The sequence below is a fragment of the Echeneis naucrates genome, chromosome 14 (assembly GCF_900963305.1).
Source record: "Echeneis naucrates chromosome 14, fEcheNa1.1, whole genome shotgun sequence".
NCBI lineage: Eukaryota > Metazoa > Chordata > Actinopteri > Carangiformes > Echeneidae > Echeneis > Echeneis naucrates.
In genome coordinates this window covers 1,048,190-1,074,901 of record NC_042524.1, presented here as the reverse complement: position 1 = coordinate 1,074,901, position 26,712 = coordinate 1,048,190, and the positions used below count along the sequence as shown (strand labels likewise).

Sequence of the window (26,712 nt, the reverse complement as noted above, 5' to 3'; positions counted from 1 at the left end):
GCTGGGTGATCACACAGAGCACAATCAGCAGAGTCCTGATTTATGGACCCCTCCAACGTCAATACATTTACATGACATTTACTTTCTCTCATCTGTCAAACGCTTTTATCCAACGAGACTGAAGCTCCAGCCCCGTAGAGGACTTGGATTATCAGTATTAATTATCATTAATCATGAAATGGGCACTTTGGTCTGTCAGAGTCTCTGGATCAGTCCTGTATGTTTCTGAGTTTATTGTGTTGACAGAATAAAGAAAATCAGATATTTGAAGCTGATTTTTCATCATTACTGAGCAGAACTGCTGATCAGATAAAGACAGAAACAACCCAAACACATGAGAGGAACTTTTCTGTGGAACAGAAGGAAACATTCAGAGTGTGAACTGATCAGACAGATTACCTGAATATTTTTAAAAATGACAACTTTATTAATAAAAACATTCTGCATGATAAACTGATTCGCTTTAATGCGGCTCTAAAGGGGTTAATAACATGAAATAATGGAGAACTAGCTTCATCCATCTGGCCTGCAGTGTCTGAGATTTTATGAGCTGATGATAGAGTCACTTTTATCCAACCAATTAATGAGCAGTAAAAGATCAAAATAGGCATTTAGCTCCATAAAAGTAGCGTGGACTATGATATTAAAATATGCACATATTTAATAAAAGACGCTGCCTTCAGAATCAGATCGTTGCGTCTGTTACCTCCCCGGTTAACTCTGTGCTTAGTAATCCACTGTGACTGTGATGAGTCAGATACAGATGCAGCAGAGTGCGAAACACACGCATGTAGCACATAAAAACACACGCACACGGCCGCTGCCGTGAATAAAACATGAGGTTTGCTCCACAGCGAGGCCTTTAATATGAGATCTACATAAATCAGAGAGCAGTTTCTCAGATGCTGAGCCGTGCGCTCCAACAGAGCGCCTCTGCGCTGTAATGTTTTTAATGTGTCTGTTTTCTAGATGATGGAGCAGGAAAAACACGAGGCAGATGTTTGTGGAAATGGAGGAAATCCAAAATCAGAGTAAACGTGCTCCTGGAATTAAAGGTCCGCTCGGTTCATGCAGATTTATGAGCTCCACAGCTACAACCATGGAAGCATGGTACCTTTAATTAGCATTAGCCTGTTAGCATATTTGATGAACTTTATCCACCAATGAGTGCATTTAATGCCGTAACCATGACAACCAAAGGACGTATTTGTTTAGCTCCATACAGCAGCTTCTCAAACTATCAGATGTGTTTTGTGTTTTTACTGCTCATTAACATCAATGATGTCTGCTGTCTACAAAAATGACTTCTTGTATTGAACAACCTTTTGATAGCGTAACATTATAAAATATTGATCATTTGGACCTGTTCAACTTTGCAAACCTTGAAATTCGATAATGTTTTTTGTCTTCGGAAAGCTGCAGCTGCTGCGGCAGAGGTTAAATCTGCAGCTACGGGACGTTTCGTTATCTCCCGAATTAATTCTGAGGCTGCAGAACACGAGGGCTAAATCCAGACACCAGCCTCAAGAAATCATTTTCTGAATAGAAATCCATGAATGTACATGAGAGCCGCAGATGCTGGGAGATTTATACCTGTATTCGTAGCAGCTGAACTCAAGGACTTTGAGAGACTCGGAGCTTTGGAAGGAAAAAAGAGGTGAGAGGTGTGAAGAGATAAAATATTTAAACCCACTGTATTTACAGAGATGAGTTTGAATAATGAATACAGCAGCGGTAAGCAGCATTCGAGTATGCTGTAGCTTGCGGGAGGAAGTGTTGTTATTTCTACAAATTGTAAAGCATTTTTTAAAATAAAGCTCTTGAACTTCAGTTAACCTAAAAGCATCACGCAGGATCAGGGAGGGAAGCGTGTAAATGCACAGTAAGTAACACATAAGTGTTGTGAATATAACATCTGCATCACCGAGCAGAACGTTAAAGCTCTGACCTTTGACCTCAGCGGATTTTTAGCTTCAGAGAGTCTCATATCAATATCGCTGCTGTTGTCACAGCCGATCTCTTCACCGTCCACACAGATCGACAACTTAAAAGCTCCAAACGTTGTCACGACCACACACAAACACAAAACCGCCATCGACAAGAGCATATTTGATATCAAAGCGGTGAACATTCAGTTCGTTGGCTCTTCAGGTTAGTGGCTGTCTGAGTATTTCATTAGCCATTTGGCTGCTTTTCTCTGCAGGAAACAGTCAGCTCTGGCTGCTTAAAGCTCTCATTTTGTATAAAATAAAGTCCAGATCGACACGTTAACAAGGTTCAGAACTTGATTTCCATCAGAGCCGCTCTTTAACCCGATATGAGGAAAAACGCTGCACCGTAATTCCCCAGCCGTCTCCTGAATGCACCTATAATGTTGTTGCCCCACAGCTTGACAAAGTTTTCCAACCTAATCACATCTGCAAGCTTAAAACTAATCAGCACGTAAACAGCCAACACAAAGGGGGATCTGTTCTGTTGAATAATCAGACTTGTTGACACGTATTACCGGCTGGCATTTTCGCCGTCCGGGGCCACGTTCTCCTCTTGTATTTTCAGCGATTATGTAAATGTGTGTCAAGTCCAACCGGAGAGGTCTCTGCTCTGTGAGCGGCTCTTTGGGAAACTCACATTAGTGCCGGTCAACAGCTCATCGTTAAGTGTAATTGTCACACGGGAGCACACAAACAAGCACCTGTGCAAATACTCGTGTGTTTTTGTGTACGCACACACGCTCTTTGTATGAAGGTTTATTCAGGTCAGGCTACAGTCGCACACTTCATATTTGTGCATCTGATCCTCCGGTTTGGCATTTTAAAGGGTCCTGCTCTCACTTTGTGATCTGCGCTCCTCCTTCCTCAAGATAAAAGCTCGCAGGTGGAAAAAGTGTCTTTCAGGTTGTAAACAGTTTGTGTGTCTCGTTTATTTGTTGGACACGCTCGGTTGTGTTTCCTGTTTCCTGTCATCTCTCAGCTGTTACTGTTCAACCGTTGGCAGAAATCATTTTTAAAAAATGTTCAGGAAGCCTCTGAGCCTCCTCTCCTCTGATTGGCTGGCTGTGTTCTGCGGGAGCTAATTAAAAATATCACAGATTTCACTTGAAGAAGCCAAATCCTTCAAGGCCAGATAAAAGGAGCGTAAAACGGCAGCAGGTAAGAAGAAAGATCTCCAGCTGAGGAGTGTGTGAGATCTGCACTCCGTTCTCCGTGGCTGTCAGTGTCTGCAGCGTTTTAGCAGCTTCCCGTCGCGGCAGACAGGTTGAAGTGGCTGCACCTGAGCTGAGGTTGTAATGAGTGAAACTAGGAGGAGGTGCTGATGTATTAGCTGCCCTCCTGTCCAGGTCCTTCCACTCCACTGAACCGGCCTATTTGCCTGCCAGACGAGAGGCCTGCAGGGAGGAAGGAAACTGATGTAATGGAGAGACTTCAGTGCTGTTAACTCACCGGTGTCAGCGTTCCTCCTGATTAGCTGAGTCTCTGCAAACCGGAAAAAAATAACACCAAGTACCTCCTCCGTCAGGGAGGATGTGTTTCCTGTTCCGGGCAGGAATGAACTTCAACTCATTGATTGACTTCATTCATTTTTTTATTGTTTTTGGCAGAATTAGCAACTGCAACATTGCAAAATGGAGGAGTAACAAAGACAAGGTGACGGCAGGAGGTCTAAATCAGGTCAAAGTTCTGAGAAATTCTCACAGCCTGGATTCAGAAAGTGGACCTTAAGACGAGCCAACAGGACTTCTGGGACTTTGTGATGTCACAACGATGCAGTCTCCAAACTGGACCCACAGTCCAATCATGCAGAACTTCAGTTTACCTGAAATCTGGTGAACCATCTCTCCTGCTGCGTCGTGGGACACAATCTGACAGGCGAAGCTCAGGGAAGCATCTGTGCTCATGTTTGTGTTTGCACTGAAAGTGTGTTGGCCACGTTTGAAAGCTGAGCATATGTCCGACAGAGCCGAAGCCTTTCTGTTTTAATCAGCCCAGCCGTGCACGCAGGCGGCGTGAAGACTCCCGTGTGACTCCTGTGAACGTGGCCCGAAGCTCCATTTTATTGTTTTTACACGTGTAACTGCAGAGTGTGAGCTTCCAAACATGCAGAAGGTGTTAACGTGTAGATCCAGTGAAAGAGAAGAGATTTATTTCGTGTTTTCATCAGAGAAAACAAAATGTTTAAAGGCCCGACCTTCACCACGGGAACCTCCTCCTCGGAGGACAACCACCTATCAATTCGATTTACAGAAACGTAATGCAGGTCGGCTTCCTCAATCTCAATCGTTTAGTTATTTTCCCGTGAGCGTTCTGCTCTGCACCTCGTGGCGCCTTGTTCTGATTTGGAGCTGACATTATTCTTGCTCTTTTTCTCAGTTTGATCATAATCTCCTCTCCGACTGATCGGGTTCCATCTCAGCTGCACTTAGTAAAAAGCGACCCTTGAGGTTGAACTTCGTCCAAATGTTCCTCTTCATCAGCTGCACAATTTTTCAAGTTCTCTTGTTGAAATATTCTCTGTGGTTTGCTCCCAGCAGCAGCGATGAACTGTTTATTTCCTGGAGCAAGAAAAACCATGTAAATATTACAGGTGTCAAAACTGAGATAATTGACATAACTAGATGTTTTTCACAATCACACATGAAAAAAATATGACAAGGACGTGCAGTTATTGACAGTTTAGATGGAGGAACGCCGGTGGAGAGGCAGATTTTAGCCTGAAGGTTTTCCTCCCATCACTGCAGCTTCGCTCAGAGTGACAGCTTTCTGTTGGTGGGGGGGCCAGAAGAGAGGAAGAAGGAAACAGGGATGGAGTCCAGGAAAGATTTCCTGCATCAATCAGAGAAAAAGAAAATAACACTTTTACACAAAATTAAGTCTCAAAAAGGAAACGCCGAGCAAATGTTGATCTTCCGCCTTCATGGTCGGAATTTTCAGAATTTAATTTAAGAAACTTCGGTCTCTGGCCTCTGTGAGTCCAGAGGGGGAGCTTGACCTTCCCGTCTCCCACCAAACCACGACACTCCCAAACGAGCAGCACGTTGTTTATTCATGTTGGCCAGATTGTTGAATTCAGATTCCAGCAGGAGGTCACAACGACGTCTCTGAATGTGAAGCAGCCGATATGTGAGGCTGGCTGTCATGACCGGATGTGTCTGAAGCTTAAAAGGAGTCACGGCCGCTGGTTTCGTGTCACTTTGGCTTTTACTTGTCCTGTTTCCAGAAATCTGCCTGAAGAAGTCTGGCCTCTTGTCTGAGTCTCTATCAGGGAAAAAAACACTGAAAATTAGCATCGAACCAAAAATAGCAGGAACTCCTGCACTTATTTTCAGCAAAGCGACGGAGCAGTTTGTTGTACTGTCGTTTTTCATTTCAGATTCAGGGTGCTCCTTCTGCCACAGTCAGTTCTCCTGTCCTTAGATGGCTCTTAATTGCCCCGAGGTGCCCTGTGATGAACTGACTCCAGCCCCTTGGCAACCTGACGGGGAGCTGGATGATGGATGGATGGAGATTTATAAATGTAGGAGGAGAAAGTGCGAGTGCTGTGATTCTTCCTCAGGCTTTCTCCGCCATGGCAGGACAAGAGCTGAGCAAAGGCTGCCAAAAGGGCTTCTGATTGACAAATTCATCACCTGGACACGTGTCCGCGGCTGTCAGGGTTCGATTCCAGCAGAGGAGCAGCAGTGACATAAAAAACCAAGAAGTCTCGTCTTCCTGTAATTCGCAGCATCGTCTCTGAGAAAGACGGATCTGATGTGACGACGGCGGCGACGCCAGGGATGAACTCTGTACCGACATCATCTCAGAGGGAAACCCCAAACATAAAGTGAGACATGAACCTCCCTTCCCCTTATGTGATGCACTACGATGTAACTGCGGAAATAAACAGCGAGGACGGGAGATGACCTCAGAGCTGCTGAGATTGTTACCTCCTACTGAAATCTGAGAGAGGAGCGGCAGCCATATTTATAGCTCACAAACACACACACACACACACAGAGCGTTGAGCTAAATGTGGCCTGTCATATAAAGAGCTGTTGTGCTTGTTGTTGTGCTGTTTTATGGGATGAAGTGATTTGGGCTGCTGCAGTGCGGCGGCAGCTGCAGAGTCTTCAGTCATTTTCTATTAACCTGCAGGTGAGACTGTTGAAGGCTCCATGTTCTTAGCATTGTTTGTATTCTTTCAATCTTTTTTTTTTTTGGGCTGTGACATGTCCTCAGTCCAAACCTGGCCTGCATGATGTAACCTGCGGCCGCTAAACTGCAACAGGAAGTGTGTCACCGGCTGGATTACATTCAGGGGAAAGTTAGATTCTGGTCTGAAGCTAAACCTCCAGCTCGGTAAATGAGTGGAGCTTAAATAAGTGCTGTGAGAGTCTGAACAGAAGCGGAAACCAGTTTAAAGATGATTTAAAGACGACCCATCATGCAGAATCTGGATTAGTGAAGAGAAAAAATTCATTAGTTTACGTCCAAAATAAAGATTTCCAGTCTTCAGTCAGCTCATCGCTGAATCATCCACAGATTGATTGATGGACTCATCAACGCCGCCAGCAAATCACAAATATAATAAATATCATTACAACATCGTGCAAAACTGTGGGAGGGCTGAATTATTAGATGTAATGTGCTGTCGAAAGTTATCGGTCATCATAATGAGTCAAACTATCTTATCATAACTGTCAATCACTTTCTGAATCTATCTTTGTTTAATGTGAGTTTATAATAAGATGAATTAAAAACACAACTCTAGGCTACCTGACAGAAATGATGCCGACAACAATTACAAAAAAGATTTCCATCTGGGGTCGAGGCTTCCACAGTGTTCCTCTTTCAGGTCCAGCTTCTTCTTCCCCCCTGCTGAAATAGTCACGGGCTGCATCCAAAACATTTCTGCCCGCTACAGCCGCCGGTGCCGTTAAATCCACGCTGCTGATGAGATCGGCGTTACCGGCTCTCTTTGGGGACAATTAAGCATCACTACCTCAAGCAGCCTTTAGCGAAAGTTCAACAGAGTGAGAGAGAGAGGCGCAAGAAAAGAGCCAGAAGGGGAGAAAAAAAAAAAAAAAAAAAAAAAGCCCATCAGCAGGCTGTTGTCACAGTTCACATCCAATTCATTTCAGCAGAATGAAAGGAATAATGAGAGCCTGACAATAAGCATGCAGCGCATTTTGGAAGTGTGAAACAGAGTTACAGCCGAAGACACTAATTACATTTGAGGCAGAGAGAGCAAACTTCATGAATCCAGGGCTCAGAGGATGACGGCTGCAGCTCAACTTCAACATTTTATGGTCCTTAATGGGAAAATGTGTTTGCTGACAAAACGCAACAGAACACGAGCAGACAAAAACAGAAATCTATGGAGGTGACGATCCGAATGTTACTGCTGAGAAAATATTTATGTTCCCAAATGGAGAATCTGGAGGTTTAACAAAAGACACATCTGTATGTCAATCAGGCTGATGGGTGATATCATCATTTTAACAAAGAATGAAAAATGTTCCTGAACAAGAGGACCAAGCAGCCTCCACCCTGGATTACACATCAGCTTTGGAAAATACAGAACTGATGTTATTTCCAGAGCGTCGCCGTCACCGACACGTTCCCCAGGAACGAAGTTCTACTTTTAGAATGTCATTTTAAAAAAAACTGCAAACTCGTTAGGCTGAAAACAGTAAATTCAAGAAAGCTTAAAACAAATAAATGTCCACCTGGATGCATTTCACACAGATTAGTGCAAAAAGAAAAAGACAAATAAGAGCAGAATTTAGCACGCTGTCATAACAAACACGTAAAAAAAAGCTGCTTCATTTTCTTCGCTTTTTCATACAAAACTTTGTTTTTGATAAATCCAAAGGTTCGTTTGGTCCGCGGCCCGGATGTGAAGTGGAGTCAACGGTCTGTCATTCCTGTGGCATCCCACCACATCTCCCAGAATGCCCTGCAGCTCACACAGGTGTAGGTGCCTCGGCCTTCGAGGCCTGAGGCAGGGAGACGAGAGAGAAACAATTTTCTCAAACTGCTGTTTGAACTCTTCTGCTGTGCCACCAGACCCCAGCCGGGAAAACTCAGCAGACAGCTGCTGTCTTTTGTCCTGCTGAGGACAATGTGGACGGACAATCACGTCCTGTTGAGTAGACTCATCAGGGGACTCATCGGCCCGCTTCGTGTGATTGGTCCAGTTGGGCCTCGGTGGCCACATGAGGCCTCGTACCCGCCAAACTGAGCACATGAAATGAACCAGGACCCAGAGAGGAAGAAAAGCTTGATACTGCAGATAAATGTGAGCTTCCCAAAGTGTAACATCGTAAAAACCGTCCCAAGTCGGAGAAGAAGTCATACCATCCGTCCAAAAATAGCACGTAAAGACGAGTTTAATGAGGATGAAGACGATCGATGTGTTTGACCCTCTGAGATCCATCCGGGCCTTCACGGACCACTTAGGATATCTGGGTCACTTGTTCTGTCTTAAACTGTCGCTTCCCATCCGTCCCATTTGAAGTACAAAGGCTGTTGTCCTATTTTTTTTTTTTTAAAGAGCCCGTGGACTTCAGTCAGGAGTTCGTGGTGGACGGATCCGGCAACAGAAACGTCCAAATACGAGTGCGAAAATCAGTACGTATCCAGGTCTGAGAGCTCCGCCCCGTCAGGAATTCACTTTAGGATTCTTCCTTTACTTTTAGTAGCTTAAACACTCTCGTTCATAAATAAGAAAACGAGAAAGGAAATGATTATCTACAGAAATCAGGTGAAGCGGATTCATTATTTTCTCCTGAATTTCTACTCACTTTCACAACTTTACTCGCCTGAACTCCGACAACTTTCTTCACTTTCCCAGAGAGGAAAGAGTCGTAACTTGACAGATGAGTCCACATTACTGTGGTTGAGCCGGAGTCTCGGGTTCGTACCTCCTGGTCAAAGTCGTGCAGCTGACGGCAGTCGTTTTAAAACTAACTTGTAATGAGTTCAGGACGAGTTCAAGATCAAAGAACGTATCAAACTTTGTTGAGCATTTTAAACTCAGCCTCAGTAATGATCCATCCATCACGCTGTCTGGTGTGGCCGAAACAATCCTGAGCCTGTTATTGACAGAGCGGTGACAGAAGCTCCAATCATCGCAGCGGTGACAGAAAGGCTGAAGTGGGTTAACAAGAAAACAGCAAAATGTCTTCTGTTTTAGTGACAGAAACAGAAACAAACATTGTGCTCACGAGGCAACAAGGCCGTTGTAACATGAGAGTCATTAGTTTGAGCCTGACAGCGATCCCATCACATAATTACTGCTGCTGACATGCCCTTGAGCAAGGTCCTTCACACCGGCTCATGAAATGTGAGCAGATGAGATCGGTCCATCTCAAACTGTCATCTTATCCATTTGTTGATTATGTTTATTTTCTTCCTGAAACATTAGTTGCTTCTTGTTGCGTGCAAATCGTTGTAAAGGTGAAAATAAGTGCAAAGTTCAAAATATTTGATTAGGATGTTTGGTATTAAAAGCTTTTATTTTGAAGGGTAGATATCCATAAAAAGACGCATTTGTGGATTTAAGAGGCAAATGTCCTCTGTCTTGTTTTACGTCTGAGTCAGCCAATCAGAAGACGGAATCCAAGTTCCTGTCGGCTGGTTTTAAGGTTCAGTTTGTGAATCCACACTGAGCTTTTGTCTGCAGACTCAGACTTCTGAGACTTTCACTGGATGAACACAGAACCTGGACCTGATGGAGGCCCGTGCCAGAAGTCACCTTCTCTCTCACCTACCTACCACTTTCTATGGCTGTAATAAAAAAAAGGCCAAAATTAGAATATAAAAATAAAATTCCTACTTTATCCAACACACATTTAATTACTTTGCCACCAGACACCAGAAATAAAACCAGAGATTTATGCCATTATTAAAATTAGCAAAACTAGTTATGAACTAGAAGAGCAAGTTTGCTGGCATGCTCTGAAATCTGCATCACTATTATTCCAAATTTTATTGCAGCTAGTCGCAGAGAAATTCAGCTTTTTGTGTTTTGTTTTGTTTTTTTTTCTTCGTCCGTCAGTTCACAAAGAGCTGCTGCCGGAGCGTCCTGATTATTCTCCGGCTGGAAAAACAGCTGAGATGATGAAAGCTTTGAGGGCATTCTAACGGGAGGAGATGTCAGGAAACATGGTATGAAAAACACAATAATGTAGCGATGGAGACTGAAGCAACAAGTGCAGGTTGTTGTAGGTCAACTGGCTGACAGAGCTGCTGTTTGTTCAACCTCCCACGTCAGACGTTAATTTACCTGAATAACTCTGACGTCGGCCAGTTCAGGGAAAACAGCACGAAACAAGAGCGTTAGCGGCACGGAGCTGCAGAGAAGAAGAGCCTCCATTTTCTGAAATGCATCAAAGTCATCGACCCAACAACGTATCACCTCTCTGACTTTTCTGTTATTACTCTTCAAAAGCTTTCTCGGCTCCACTTGCTTCTTGTTTGGTGTTTTGCTTCCCAGGTAAATGTCTGCGTTGCATCAGCTTCCCTCTTTGAAGAATGCATTTCTAGAAATCAGCTTTTAAGAGCACTTTTATTTTTCAGTTTGATAATGAGCTGAGGCTCGATTGCCTTACTAAAACCACTTCAAGAAGATTTTTCGATCTGGGACCCCTGAGCGCCTCCACTCAGACGCTGACTGATGGGGTTTCCGGGCAAAAAGAAACAGTCTCGTATTGATTTGTTACCTCATTTTTTTCCTGAAGGGGATGGAGGCGCAGCCAAGGAAAGAAGGAGAAGGTTGAACGAGAGGTAAAGGGCAAAGAGCAAGAGAGACAGGAAGTGAGGAGAGCGAGGCAGACGTAGAAATGAGTGAAGAGGAGGAAGGTCTGCTGCTCTCCCATTCATTTTAGTTATTAAACTGGATTAAGAGCAGTGAAACAAAGGACCACAGTTTCAGTGCTGGAGCTGCTTTAAATAATATTTTGGTTTTGAGAGGACAGAGGTACGTCCCAGGTCTGCTCCAGCCATGTGTCACGATGACACATATGGAACAATCCCAGAACTTCCTGGTTCTGGTCTGGTCCAGGTCAGGGACCCGTTGGTCGGTCTGTATAATGAGAGCGCTGACTGAGTCTTAGGCAGCAGCTCTTTAAAACAAATCAGCATCTCCCCGTTTGATGGACTCGTGTCAGCAGTCGCAGGCTTGTTTCATGCAGATAAACGCTGCTGTGAGGATCAATATTCGCTCTGACTGACAGCTATTATGTCCGGCCTGGCAGCGTTTAGTGTTTCCCACAACAGGCGGTACCATCAGCAGAACCGGAGCGTCTGAGTCGATGACAGAACATTTGAGCGGTCAGGTTTGGGGAAATCAGTCCATCTATTCCCGCCTCTTCAGAAAACGGACCGCCGTGCTGAGAAAGTGTTTGATTTTCTTTACGTGTCTCTTCGTCCTCGGCGGCTCGTCTTCTATTTACATGTTTGATGGAGCGGCTGTCAGCGCCGTCTTTCACTGTCAACATTCACAAATGCTACAAATCCACCATATTGATCCGGCCATGGAGAGCCTGGCCAGACACACACACACACACACACACACACACATTCTGTTTAAAAACACAAACAAACACAAAACCCATAAATGATTAAGTGCAAACTGGACGCCTCAGACGGGAATATTCTTAATTTTACACACTTTTACTGACATTCTGGTGACCGCCTTATTTGCCTCATTGAAAATATCCACGACAGAGATGATGGAGTTGATAATTATACGGTTTATTGGTTGTTTGGCAGGAAACTCGTCGACAGTTTTACTGTATCTGTTGTGTTGTTCTTCTTTCTATCGCGGTCAGTTGAATAACTTTGGGATTCAGACTGACGGTTGAGCGTTTGTAAACTGTGATGGGTATTTTTCAGGAAACTAAATCAGTGGAACAGAAGTGGAAGAAGTCATTAGCTGCAGCTTAGAAAAGCAGCACCTCAGATGCATCGACGTAGGATTTCATTTTTGTCACACCTTCAGGTCTCATCCCAGTCGGCCCACTCGGGTTTAACTCTGAGTTTTCAATCGTGTTCTGCTCTTCTTTTCTTCATCGACACATAAACGAAGACTAAAGAGGCTGATTAAGCTAAACTAATATGAACTATCGCAGTTCATATATTTTACAGCACGACATTAATTTCCCATTACAGACCTTGAGGGGACAGACGGATGGAGAGATGGTTGTGCACTTTTTACAACCATACGCACATTTCTGGATGTGTGATAATATTTTCGGTGCATGTTTGCTTGTGCTTCCTGTATAAATTTGTGTATGTGTGTATCTCTCTGTTTCGTTTCGCTTATGCATGACTTATTTTTCTTGGCTCAGTAAAGCCCCATAAGGTAGAGATCCAAAGGCAGGGGCGGCAGATAAAGCTGACAACGTCCAGCCTGGCTTTCCTTTTTTTTTATTGGAGGCAGATAACATTGGGAGAGTGTGCACACAATTCACCACAAACCCAGCGAAGTAAACTGAACGAAAAAGAAGCTGCCAAGAATATTTTTTGGGCACAGCCTACAGATTCCACACATATGAAAAAATAAATGAAAATACACAACCCATCTGTGACTCCCCATTTAAATAAAGTTACTACTGCCCTGCCACATGACAAATCAGTCCAAAGAGACGGCATATATAAATATATGCATATTAAAAAGGTGGACAAATTAGGTAGTTCTCCACTTTCTTCTCTTTTGACTCCGTTTTTTTCTTCTTCTTCTTTTTCTCTAAATCGCAGCAGGAGGCCACATAAAGACGATGACGGGGGTTGATAATCTCTGATCTGCTGCTGTAATGTTTTTCATTCAGCATACCATTTCTCCAACCCTTCGTCTGTCCAACCCCGTCTCTGAGGCCGTCCAGTCCAGATTATGACGGGAAGGCCGGAGCATGTTGGACCCTCGAGGACGGAAATGCGGCGTCCACAACGTGTTTGTGTTCTACAGATGCTAAATATGCACATCAGTTTCTCCAACGGGTTTATAATAATGAAATGTAACTGCAGTTTTTGTGCAGTTCTAAATTCTAATCTGTTATTCATGTACAGATGGCAGGAAATGTTGGACATATGTCTCCGTGTATCCAATTAGGCCTTTCAAAATAACTTGCATGATTTTAAGAAAACATATTTTAACATATTTTAATTATTATTATCAGGACACCTGTAGGTTAATGAGCTCGATGCTTTGAGTTTGGTGGGTGTCATTAAATTCAATTCAAACAAACTAATTAAACTGTGCCTTACAGCGGTAATAATCTGTGTGCACAGATTTCTGAATCACTCGTTTTTACACAACACGGCCTCAACAGCAGGTCTGAAACAACTCAGAGTGCCTTCTTCTGCCAAATTCTGAAGACTTACTGAATGCTTACTTCTGTGGGTTTATTTTACAGCTTTTTGGATTTGCTGGTTAGTTGTATTTTATCTATTGTTCGATTTTATTGTCATGTTCTGGAAGGTGTGTTCAGGAAGACGCCTAATTTTTAATAATCTGTCGTCAGATTGTTCTGTTGTGAGATCGCAAAGTTAAGGAAGTGCCGGCAGCTTGTTTTCAGCTTCACTTTCTTGGGGGATTGCGTCAGTATGAAAGTAAAAGTGAAGAGAAGCCGTCTGACTTTGGCCGTCCGTCCCTCCCACTCTCTGTCTGGGCGTATTAAGACCTTCCGGGCGTCGGTGTCCCTTTCATTCTGCTCGTGCCTTGAAGACAATGCCATTCAATCAAAGCAGCCCTGAGATTCAATGAAAGTTTTCATGTCGTAAATTTCTACACGGCGCTGAAGAAGGGCAGCATTTTTATTGAAGACCTCTTGGAGCTCCAGGCGCATCATTTAAAAGTCTCTAAAGCACGGAAAGGGGAGATGATGATGCCACAGCAGCACGCTGTTCCTCTGACAGGAAACGTCGGAAAACTTTGGATTTTCAGTCTGTGAGGTTGTTTATGGATTCATCCAAAACGGATTCCTGCATGCTGACGTTCCAGGTGGCTGCTGCGGCTGAAGGAGGTGTTGAACTTTCCTGTTTTCAGCCCGAAATTTTACTGCATTTATTGAGAAGGCAGATTCAGTTCAGTTCTGCATCAATCCGGTCTAAGTATCAGAGAAACGCTCACAGCTCTGGGTCTTGGTTGTGTCGGAGGATACTGACACGTTCCAAAGTTACAGAAGTCTCAGCAAAGAAACATTTACCAAACAACAAATCAGCAGCGGACGTACTGGTCAATAATTCTGACTCATTCTGTTTGTTCACACACAACCCCCCGTTGGAGAAGGAGCTAACAGGAAATCTGTCGACCTGTGCTGCTGACGTTGGGCCGTCGAAGGCTCGGGGAGCAAAGGGAAGTCGCACAGAAGACTCTCGAAACCGCAAACCTGCTGCAGTTTTTTTTTTTTTTTTCACATAATCATTTAACAACAGCAAATAGGAGGACGCAGCTTTTTCGCAGAGCTCAGGTTCAGACAGGTGGACAAAGAGAAGACGGTTAATGTGGAGACGAACTCTTTCATTACTTCCTGAGTCTCGTTTTTTCTTCTGTGGTGTCGTCTTCTCTCAGCGTCAGTCGCCTCATTTGCACTTCAATGCCTCATTTTGTCTTTATTCCTAGAGTTTATCTATCTGCTCTTATCTCTCCCTGATTTTATCACCCCCCCACTCTCCTTCCTTTTCATCTTTCATTCCCTCCCCCTGCTCCCCCCCGCCTTTCCCATCTCGCTGATGGATGATGCGGCGCCGCGTCGAGGGCCTCAATCAGAGGACCGGGGGTTTCTCTGTGAAGAGCAATCTCAAAGCCAATTCCACTGATAGCCATCACCGGATTTTGCTACATGACGTTGCAGCTATCACACCTGTGGAACGAGAGAAGCTGGCGGCGGTGGGGGTTGCTGCAGTTGCTGCCCCAGCTGTTGCTGCCGCTCTCAGACAGTGAGGGCAGAAGGGGAAAGCTTTCTGTTATTATCAAACAGATCAATTGAAAAATGTATTAGTTTGGAGTTCAGCCATTTTGGCACACGGAGGACATTCAAAGAGCTTCGACTGCTGCAGGATCGGAGACGGAGACGCCTCATTGTTGTCGGTAGTGCTGCTGCTTTTTTTTTATGTGCACTGAAGCAGGTTTAAAGGTAAAGGTAGTTCACCTTTTCCGTTTTGGACGCTTCAGTTACCACCTTCTTACCACCTTCTTATTATTTGCTGGAAAAAGGTGAAAAGTTCAAACTGCCGAAGAGTTAAATTTACACATGCTGGAATTTCATGTAGGAAATGTTGTTTGTTCATGATGTTGTCACGGTATCTGCCGCTCACACTGAAGAGCTGATGGCTGTAAGTCAGGCTGTGAGTGACACAACAGTGGGACCACCAAGTCAGACTGCAATGAAGTAAACGTTTTCCTGATGAGTTTATGGTCTCGGTCTTTACTTTCCAGTCTTCAGTACAACGATGATGATGTTCATATTTTCAATGCCGGAGTGAGGGGGCGTGGCTACTGTGTGACTGACAGGCTGTGCAACCCAATAAGGAGAGCAGAGAAAAGCCAAGATGGGAGATTGGCACCTAAACTACATTACAAACTAAATTACATCCAGCTTGGGCACAGCAGTGCTGGTTTTCCACATAATACCGGTCCTGAGGATTCTGGGATATGCAGCAGATGTCGCTTTCAGCCGCTCCACCTCGACATCCCGCTGAGGAGGCTGTACACGGTGTTATGGAGCAGTCGGGCTGTTCATGGTTAAGAAAGCATTTACTTGCAGTTGAAGATTTTGTTGTTCTTCAGTTCGGTTGCAGATAAACAGATTGTTTTATTCACAGTCTGGAGGTGGCACTGGGAGCGAAGAACACATCGTCAGCTTGCTCTCTGTCGGAGAGGAAGTCATGACTGACTTTGGCTCCTCTTGGATTCAGTTTTTCTGATCTGGGCTCCGGCACTGCGGTGCAATTTGAAGGTTTGTCGACCACTAACCTTTATATCAACTCTGTGATGTGTGCGGGTTGTGAAAGTGTCAAACAGTGACTTTCTCAGTGTGGAACTTTATACGGGCTGCAGAACATAATAGGATGTTTTATTCTTTATGGCAGCATCGCCACCGCACTTTTTGTTCCCTCTCTGCTTCAAGAAACACGTTGAAGTCACTGAGGAGAATTTTTTCTTCCTTTCTTTTTATTTCGCTTACATCAGCACGGTTTACTCTGAGACACACTAATCAGGCGGACGTTAACGTCAGAAGGCCAACAAACATTAAAGCTCCCTGTTTTAAATTTTAAGTTGTGATATCCAAAAGGAAATATAATTCTTCTTTGTGACAAACAGCATTTTAATGCAGTTTTATATCTCCTCCTCCTAATCACAGTTATGTCCAAATAACAACATTGTTTGTGTATGAAGTTGTGTAGCTCTCTGCAGGCTATGAGAAAAAAAACTCATTACAACAGAAGTTCAAACAAACAAATCAGCCCCTTTAATGCTTTAGAAAAAGAAAACTGCCTTTAGCCGCTCCGGGCACATTCTGGAGTTTGTGGAACTTCTTCTGACGTGGCAGTCTGGACGCCTGAGACCGGAATAACTCGGACTGTGTGGGAGTTCACCTTTAACCGTGCAGCAGCACGATTAGATATCTCATATGCAAAAGTCTGGCTCCCTGTAATATTTTCCACGGAGCATCAAGACGTCTATATTTGCTTTAGCCTCGGGTGGCGGCTTGATGCGTATCGATGTAGACGCTCAATAGTCGGCCGAGAGCTCTGCGTTATTGACAGCAGCGAATCCCCGCTCTCAGAAAAGAAGAAGGAGAGATGGTACAGATAAAGAAACAAGGGTGGATGCTGATGAGAGGGCAGATAAGAGGGGGGGGGCGTCAAAGATCCAGTCTCATATTTCCCAGCATCCCTCCTGTTGCATCCACAGCTGCGTCTAAATAAATCTGTAGAATAACAGAAGGAAGCGAAGCTGCAAAGCTTATTTACAAGACCGACTTTTTCTTTGGCAATAGACCCACAAAAAGGTAAACAGAGCGGCCGAGTCGCACAAAAACACACACACACAGGAAGACTGAGTACACAATCAGTCCAAGGAGGACACAAACAAGAACACAACAAAAACACACAGACTGACACGATAAATTCTCAATAACTATCAAGCAAACAGAGCAGCAACGCTGAGTGTAGATCCTGTGGAGAGAGAGAGAGGCCGAGAGAGGAAGAAAGGGATGAAGGAGAGGGAGAGAGAGGGGGGTGATGGGAAGCTCGGTATTTTTGATGAATTAAGCCACAATTTAGACAAACAAAGAGAGAAAAGACTCAGACAGAACTTTGTTCCTGCTGCCGATCTTTGTGTCTAAACTCGATTTCTGCCTTTTGGTTCATGAAAAGCTGAAATGTACAAATGATGAACACAAGTTGGCCAGATGACTGACCTCATTTATCAATATTCTGTGAGACTACAGGTCAAATATCAGAAGATGTGTCCTCTTGTGTAGCTGTGACGTCATCATCTCAGTTTGACGCCACTTGATTCGATTGGACCGCGTCGGCGAGCGGAGGAAGAGAGATGGCGAAGGGGGAGGTGAAGAGGCACACCTGAGCGTTCAGAGGCCGCTGAATTATTCATCGCTGTGCTTCTCCCTTCGCTGCAGCTCGAAGCTGAATGCAGAGAAGACGAAGGGTCCTTCCTTCGTCTTCTCTGCATTCAGCTGCATTCAGGAAGAAGACGCGAAGGGAAAGAGCGCCCTGTGTCGAAGAGAATATAGAGCTTCTTTCCAACCTCTTTATCCTGCTGCAGTCTACAAACTCCAGAATATCAGTCAGAGCAATGCGACTTTTCCTCCATCTTTGATAGTGACGTCCGGAGTCACCTCTGCACATCGGACGCTCCTATTGGCTCCGCTGGGTGATGTCACAGCCAATCAGAGTCTGTGGATCAGTCCTGTATGTTTCTGACAGAATAAAGACGATCAGATATTTGGAGCTGATTTTTCATCATTAATGAGCAGAAACAACCCAAACACATGAGAGGAACTTTTCTTTGGTTACTCTAATACACTTTTTTTTAACCTAGAAATTAATGGGGAGCCATCGTTTTAATTTTCTGATTCAGAATATGTGGAGACAGTAATAAAAGCTTTTGAAGTTTAATGTTCCACAGGTTTTTTTTTTTTTTGCCTTATTAGTTGACTGCTGTCATCACTCCATGTGTCCACTCGCTTCCTGCCGCTGAGTCATTCAAACAGCCTGCGAGCAGAATCACCTCCCAGTTCACTCATTCACCGCCGTCTGAGGCCAGGCAGTAAATTGAAACGCTCTCAAATCCTCATCTTGTGTCATCACTGGGAGTCGGAGCGTCTCCTCCGACTGCAGCAGAAAACAGTCCACATCCAACAGACACTTTTATTTTCTGCTGTGAGATCGTTCGCAGGTTTCTGGATTGAGACGGTGACATAAATTGCTGAGGTGGGTTCCTTCACTTTACAGTAAATACACCCCCGTCTCCGTCTCCCTGCAGCCGTCAAACTGTCCAACATCTCCCCAGGACACTCAGCATCACATTTCTCTCGTCATGGTGATGCTCCTCTTCTTTTTTTTGGATGAAGGTAAAATATAGTCTAATTCATTTTCATTCATTAAGGTTTTGTTTTGTTTTTTTTTTTTTGAGGGAAGACAACATGGCTGACGGATGAATCGACGGGTCACCGTCAAGTTCTTTTGGTCTGGTTATTGGATTTCCTTGATAATCCTGACTGAGATGTGAAGTCTGGTCCACTGATTGGGATCAATCCATCTACGAAGGCCGCCGTTTAGACAGTCTGGGGGATGGGGGGGGCTCCTTCCTGGAACTTCAGCAGCGTTGGCCTGTCTGACAGCCCAGCTGATTTCCACGCGGGAGATAATTCATAATCACAAGATGTTCGCAACACGGTGCCAGAATTTCAATGTTTTACACATCTGGGGGGGCATTGAAAACCATCCTCAGTTGCTTTGGGATTTCAAGGTGTCTTGATCTCTATTTTTGCTCGTCAGAACCTTGTGGATCAAAAATACAACAAAGTCTTTGCAGGAGAAGATCACAAAGGCAGATATCTGTTTTTTTTCTGGAGCTTCTTATCAGCTCTGAAACAATCCTGCAGGTGATCTCATATAACATGTATAATGATCGGATGGAAAGTGAAGTGCCGTCTCTTATCGCCCCCGTGTTGATATCTGTCGGCCTGTTTCTGTTGACAACGAAAGCCTCTGTTAGCGATTCTGTCATATTTTTTTTTAGAAGATTATGGTTTTAAAGGAACGATAAAATCCAACGCACAGACAGGAAACGTCTATTTCAGCTCGTCACTTCTTTCCTAAAACTCACTTTTTTATTTAGCCCTTTTTCTTCCTTCCACAAACTGACATTCAGTTTCTGCTCTCACGTTAAAATAACTCTTCATTTACCAGAATACTACATGAGGAAGTGTTCTGTGTTTAAATGAGCTCCCGCAGAGAGGAACTAAAACGATCCCTTCAGCTTCGTGCTAACTTGTCTGTTGAAGTAATAATTATGTTGTCTCTCCTGTAAAAGGCTCTTAAAATAAAACTCAGGTCAGTCAGGTTCACATCCCGACACATCCCGCAGTTTTGGAGCAGCACGGCGGCGTAGTGGTTAGCACCCCACAGTAAAAAGGTTGTGGGTTTGGTTCCCGGCCTGGGTTTGAGTTTGAGTTTGCATGTTCTCCCCGTGTCTGCGTGGGTTTCCTCCCACCGTCTAAAGATGCGTGTTTAGGTTAACTGGAGACTCTAAACTGACCGCAGGTGTGAATGCGAGTGTGAGTGGTTGTTGGTGTGTTGGCCCTGCGATGGCTGGGCGACCTGTCCAGGGTGACTCCGCCCCTCGCCCAAGGTGAGCTGGGATTGGCCCCAGCAGCCCCGCGATGCAGATGAAGATGAGTGAGAGTGTTTCTTCTTGTTATTTTTTAACTCTAAAATGATTATCGAGACAAAACAGCATTCAGGTTTTAGTTTCAGTTTAGTTTGGATTTTTCTCTTCACGTCTCGCCATGAATCCGTTTGTGATTCTGATGTGTGACGATCGCTCCGTTTAAAAAAAGGTCGCAGAAACGAGCTGGTCTGATGAAGGTGTCTCTCCTCACACCGTCAGCTGTGTGATTCCAGGTTTAATGTCTCCCCGAGCGGCCGTTACAACACACAGATAAATAACAGGTGTTTGTCGTCAAACTGCAGATGTCAGGAAAACAAATGGCAGCTCGAGTCTGCGCCATGTCGGCAGGGGAAGAGTCTGGCCTCGGCCTCGGCCTCGAGCCCGGAGAGAACACGGGGAAAACCAAACTTCACCAAAGTTCAACCTGAGTTTGCTGCTCAGTCGAACCTCGTTCTGAGTTAACTGTCTGCTCATCTTATTTTCTGAGTTTACAGAACATACAGTTGTAAAGTCAAAAAAGGTGAAATCATTTTCATTGTGTTTTCCTTTTTATCCACAAAATGCTTTTAGTCAAGTCATTTTCATTCACCACTCACCAGATTCAGCTTTGGGATGTCAGAGCCAGAGAAACATTAAATCACATTCATATCTCTCCTATTGAATTTGCTTTGACAGAATGTCATTCAGGAGTGACATTGAACACTTTATTCAAAAATTTAAAATCAGATTAGGCTCCCTTTGAAGAATTAATGTCCTCTTGTTTTCTTATTACCACAAAACCCAACGGTGCCGTCACTCTTCGTGTCCGTCCTTGACTACGGGCTCATCCTGAACCTTCAACACTCTGCAAACCGGCATTATAGATGAACCAAACTGTCAAAGCTTCCATTCTGCCTCACATTCAAAGCTAATGAGCTCTTTGTTCTCGGGTCTGAAAAATGGATTTAATCTCAGAGTGACGACGTGATTTCTGTGTTTTAACTGCGCTGGATCTGGGCTCTGGATGTTTTGGTGGATTTCTTTGAAAAGTGATTGAAATGAATGGATGAACTGATTGTGACTGTGTGTTTGTTCCTCACAGGACGGAATGGGCAACCTCAGAATAACAGAGAAGGGCCTGAAACTGGAGGGCGACTCTGAGTTCCTCCAACCCCTCTATGCCAAAGAAATCCAGTCCAAACCAGTAAGTCACACAACTACACACCGCTGCTGCTGACACACATCAGAAATCTGGGAGGCCGGTGTTTTTACGTTTAGCCTGATTAGCCTGAATGAACAGCTGATGCGAGACTAATTCAGCAGTTGTTAGATTATCCAGTATCCAGTGTTACGTCCACTTTTTTCCCCACATTAATGCAAAACTGGTAAAACGTGTAAATTACTTGTTAGCAAAAATATTCTTTCCTCTTTCACGGCGGCAGAACAAAACACAAAGCAAGTAGTCCCGAAGGCAGCAACATTCAGGTTGTAGTGACAGTGGACTGAACCCCGAGGCCAAAGTGTTCCTCAGTCCGTCCACGTCCTCGGGCTCTGCTGCTGACGGGCAACAAAGATCACCAGAGGATCAGTTCTCCTGAGCTGAAAGAGCCTCAGCGGCAGTCCAAGCTTGTCCTGCTTTTCCCAAAACATTTGTCCAAAGACCAAATAATAATCCCATCCAGCCACCCCTGTTCGCTGACAGTGATCCAGACTGCACGGTCGGAAAGTTCTTTTGTGTACCTGAGAGAGCGGGAATGTAAATATAACTGACCGAAATGAAATTCCTCTGCGGGGCCGATGTAGAGAGATACACATAGACAATTAATGAGGGAGGCGGGGGTTCGTCAACCACTTTCCCACCGTGCTGCCCAGACTGCCAGCAGGAAAACTGCAGACATGCTGGAAGGACTAATGACACAACAAGAGATGTCATAACACTGAAAGGCCTGAAAAAGATTTCATCTGGAGTTGTGTCACAACAAAGAGAATTACACAAACAAACAACACGATTCTGTGACTTGGCGGGCTGTGACGCGTGTTGACGAGATGAAACACGAGGAGATGGCTGCGCCATGTTGTGTCATAAAAAGTCTCGTCACGCTGTGTCTTTTCATAACGAGACAAGAAAACACAACATCATGGCGGATGCCCCGTAGCCCGACGGGCCCACCTGTTCCCAGCCAGATGGTCTCGGCGGGGAAACGAACGGAAACAACAGCCTTGGCGCCGTTGTTAACACGCCGTAGCCTTCTCTCACAGGAAACTCTTTGGGGGGGGGGGTTCACCCAATCCACATGCAGAGCCGGTCCGAGGTCCCCCGGTGGGTCCGGTTCACAAATTAACATTCTGAGGTGCTTCCTGCCTCCGACTGCAGAGGGAGGATCGGAGCTGGGAAGTGTCAGAGAAATGGAGAGACGGGCACGATAAAGCGATCGGCGCTCTCTCCGGCCCTCGCAGCGGTAATAGCAGTAATAGTAATAGCAGGTAGCGGACGGATAGCTTGATAATGTGAGAGAGCGGCGTGCTTTATCTCTGCCCGTCTGAAACCTCAGCAACCTGAGAGGGAGGGAGGGCAGGGGGAGGGAGGTGAGGAATGGGAGCAGAGGAAACAATAATAGAGACAGAAAGAGGAAGGAGGACTGAACTGACTGAATTAGGAGAGCAGCAAGACGCCAGCGAGGCGGCGTGATGTTATGGAGTAAAATATCCACAGCTGGTTCTCCACGGGGGGCCAGAAACAGCCGCAGATGATCTGAGGCGTGTTTTACACAGGTGACCATCAATATATTGAAAAATATGCCAGTTGGACGTCTGGCTGACTGCAGTTGGATGAGATCATTATTAAGGTGAACCGCCTCCAACCTGCAGATGGAAAAATAATCAGAAAAATAGAAGAATAAAGGGGACGAGACAAAACCGAAGAGCGGAGGGAGATATAAACAGAACAGGACAGACGCTGGATGGATGGCAGGTAGCTTCAGCAGACGAGCTGAGAGGAATAGTAATGTGGAGGTCGACAGAAGAAGGAAAGCCCCGCCGTCAGAGGTCCATGTGGTCCGACGGTGGTTTTATATTCATACACTTTAAGAGTCGTCTCTCCTCTCTCGCAGCTGCTGTGAAACATCGTCACGCTTTCACAGCTGCTGTCGTCTTTCCCAGCTCAGAGCCCGGCTAAACTCAGCATATGCTGTTAAAACAGAGTGCCAGTTTGTTAGGTACACTCAGCTCCACCAATGTGGTTCATTCTGCTTTGAAAAAGCAAAAACCAAACAAGATGGCCGACGCAGAATTTACAAACCGATGTGTGATGTCACAGTCACCTCACGATTCAAAGCACAAAAGCAAATGAGCTGGAGTAGAAAACAAACAAGTGTTGCATGGCGACCCTTTCTGAAATAAGTTTGGCCTGTTTGCTGTTTGCAGCAGAGCGGCCGCTCTCGCTGCCTCCGGCGGCGTGGAGCTCGTCTGAGCGTCTCTCTGTGTTTTCAGCAGCTTTTAAGTTCAGTCTTTTGCTTTTTCCCCCCAATTTGTGGCCCTCAAGCAGAGTTTTGTCAGAAAAATGCCTTGCTGTGGTGCTCAGCTTAAAAACTGAGCGCTGGAAAACGCAAAAAGTTTCTCTCAGTGTTGAACTTCACCTTGATTAGATTGTTGCTGGCAGTAAATTCTGCTGTTTTTTCATCTCCCCAGAAAACATTAATGCCCCGCAGAGATCAGCGCTTTCTTCATTTAATCAGCATATTTTATAACCTCGGTTCTAAATTATATTTGGATGTTCATGTTTTTAATGTTCAGCAGAAGACACCAACAATACAGAAGTACATTTAATGGGACTGAACCTTGACGGAAAGATCTGCAATAAAAAAACTAAAATATTATGTAAACAAAGGTTTTATGATAATGAGACATTTTCTTTGTCAAGAAAATCAAAATCACTCAAAGGTAACAAGCTCAATTCGATCGGTTTAAAAACCAGGCTTCAGGTAATCTGCACTGAGATTCTTTAAACTGATGAAATGTTTTTGGAAGTGGAAGAATGATGTTGACAATGTCTTCATTCTTTCAGTCATCAAAACAGAAGTTTCTTTCAACAAACTCATAAAAGAACGTAAAGTTATGAAAGCTGAACAAACCTCCGGCTTTAGGATTCAGCCCTGTGGTCGTAAGCTTTCTGTTTTATGACTCTTTAAATGTCAAAAGAAACTTTGGCTCTGGAGGTAACGTTGATGTAACTACACCTTTCATGCATCAGCACCTTGTTAGTTTTAACATTCAGTTCACACACACGCCGCTGTTGTGACACCTTCCTGCTTGTAAATCACACATTTTGCTGTATTTACTGTGGGAACTTCAATAAGTTTGGAAAGAGCCATAATGTTATCAGTAATATACACACAAGGCATATCCCTCCTCGGCACAATGGTCCGGCCGTTATCTCTAATTAAGAAGTTGACTGAGGCATGAAGATTAGTCAGGCACAGAGAGAGCCGAGCGTCTGACGTGAGCAGCATTTGGGATTGTTGTGGGGAGTTATCGAACAGAAGCCTCCGCACGCGGATGGTCGTGGCGTTTGAGTGTGAAGTCGTACGTTTCCACGCGTGTTGGGCTGCGATTGTGTCCCCTTCGTCCTCTCGGCTGGCTCGGCCGATAAGCCCGGCCCTCGAGAAGGCAGAGGAACCAATCAGGTGATGACGCTGCGGAACTGATATGAGAGAGCACATTTCCTTTGTCTGTAAGCGGTTCCTCTGGACAAACGCTGTTCTGAATCTAAAAATAAAAAGGCACACGTGCAACTTCAGCGTTGCCACGAAGGTTCACGTGACGCAGATTCATCGGCCTCGGTTGAATTCCTCGTGTACATTAGATTCATGCGTGACTGCAAATAAATTGAGAGTAAATGTGATTGTGAGGGTTCCTTCTTTATGTCCAGGGTGAACTCCACCTTTTGGCTGCACAGATAAGCTGTTTAGATTTGCACATCTCACAACCATCTCAAAGCAGATCGTCTTAACTTCCTAAACACTGTGCTGATGGTGTTTATTTCATAAAATGGACCAGATTTAGTGTAAAGAGAAACATTAAATTTGGGGGCTCAGCTGAGAAGAAGGGCCATTTTCCCATTGATTTCAATAAATACTGACTTCCTTTTAAATACACTCTGTGGTTGAGACTTTTGTGACCTTCTGGACAACGTTCCACTGTTGATACGCCTTATTAATGGCCGGGATACTTTTTCTTACTCATAAATAACGCTCGTTAGCAGTTACGCCTCAGACTGAATTAACCCCCCCCCCCCCCCCCCCCCCCCCCCTTCTCCCCCCACAGGGCCGACCGCTGTTCCTGCAGTCGTCCAGAAACGTGTCGGTCAATATCATGGGCAACAACAACCAGCTGCTCACACAACTCGTAACAGGTGAGAAGACACAGAAGAGTTACGAAGCAGGAGCCTTCCATTCGTCAGTTAAGACTTTTTTTTTTTTTTATTGGGTCGTCCTTGGGCGTATTTCACATTTTATTGCCACTGAAAACTGAAAAGTATAAAAAGGCGTTGCAGATTTATTGGGATGATAGATCATTATCCTCCATTTACAGATTGTTGTTTTGAGCCATTATTTCCAGTCTGATGAGGTAAAACTCTCCAGTTTCTTCACGCCGAAAGACGGATTTGGGAAAATAAGTGTCATTTGTTCGGTAGATTTGTTGTTCCCCGTCACTTTAGTCATTTTGCAACTCTTTAAATTCACGTCTGAACTCCTCGGGGAGTCCAGACTCAGCTCTGAATGTCAGAAGTCATTACCTCACCTCCAGGATTAAACATCAGTGCTCACATAAATTGTGCCGTGTCAGTATGGCCTCAGTCGCTCCACCGTGACTTTGCAGTTGTGTGTTTTTCTTTATGTTCTCCCATTTCTGCGAAACACACAGGAAACAACTCGGACGTTAAACGGCGTGCTGATGTTTGTTTTTCTGGCTCAGAGGAGAAGGAGGACGGTGCAGAGAGCTGTCAATCAGTCAGCTGGAGCGACAGACGTTTGATTTCTGTTGAGGAAAAGAGTTTCATTAAATCATCTCATTCCTGCTTAAAGTTGAGGGGTGTTTTTTTAAGGTACAGCGTGACGGATCGTTTTTGAGGCGCAGAAGAAAAGAGCATTTGTTTGCTCCAGTCAGCAGCTCCTGCAGGACGCCGTCCACGTCTGCGTTTTGAATTATTTTAAATCGGGAAGTGATTCAGTCACAAAGCGGCTGCTCTTTGATGTCTCCTCTCTTTCTGTCTGCTCGGTTGTAGGATCCAATGGATTTAAAGCACGAGGCAAGATGTTTGAAGTCAAATCCACCTCCGGGAAGCTCCTTTTCTCCGCTGACGAGCAGGAGGTGGTGGTCGGCGCCGAGAGGCTCAGAGTGATGGGTAAGTGCCCAGCGGGCCCGGTGGGAAAGTTTCTACCATTTGCTCGGATCAGACGACGTTAGTTTCTCCGGAAGGACGCGGATTTGTTGCTGTGACTTTGGCTGTTTGTTTGGTTTGTGATGTTGTCGGATGCTGTCGGATTTCAGCTCTTCAAAGGACCCTTTTATTTTGAAGGGTTAACATCAACAAGGAGATATATTTGTGGTTTTAGGAACCAAAAATCTGAGTCTGTCTTCTGAAAGCTGCAAACCAAATCCTGTTTTGTTGTGACATCACCAATTCCCAGAAGTCCTGACGGCTGGTTTTAAGGCTCAGACTTTAGAATCAGAGACCACATGGACCTTTAGACCTTTAAAAAAAGCCTCTTCATTCTTTGTGTCTGTGTTTTATCTCCTTTGTGACGACTCAGCTCTGAAAGGTGCTGAATAAAT

At 44.7% G+C, this 26,712-nt stretch overlaps 1 protein-coding gene across 1 annotated transcript in view; it reads left to right on the top strand.

Moving 5' to 3' along the window:
• Nucleotides 1-26,712, top strand: part of sgcd (sarcoglycan, delta (dystrophin-associated glycoprotein)) — a 72,490-nt gene that overhangs the window by 15,709 nt on the left and 30,069 nt on the right. Inside the window, exons 3-5 of the mRNA XM_029519708.1 lie at nt 20,981-21,082; nt 25,201-25,288; nt 26,162-26,281. Of these exons, the coding sequence (XP_029375568.1) occupies nt 20,981-21,082; nt 25,201-25,288; nt 26,162-26,281 (310 nt within the window). The remainder of the gene's footprint in view (nt 1-20,980; nt 21,083-25,200; nt 25,289-26,161; nt 26,282-26,712) is intronic.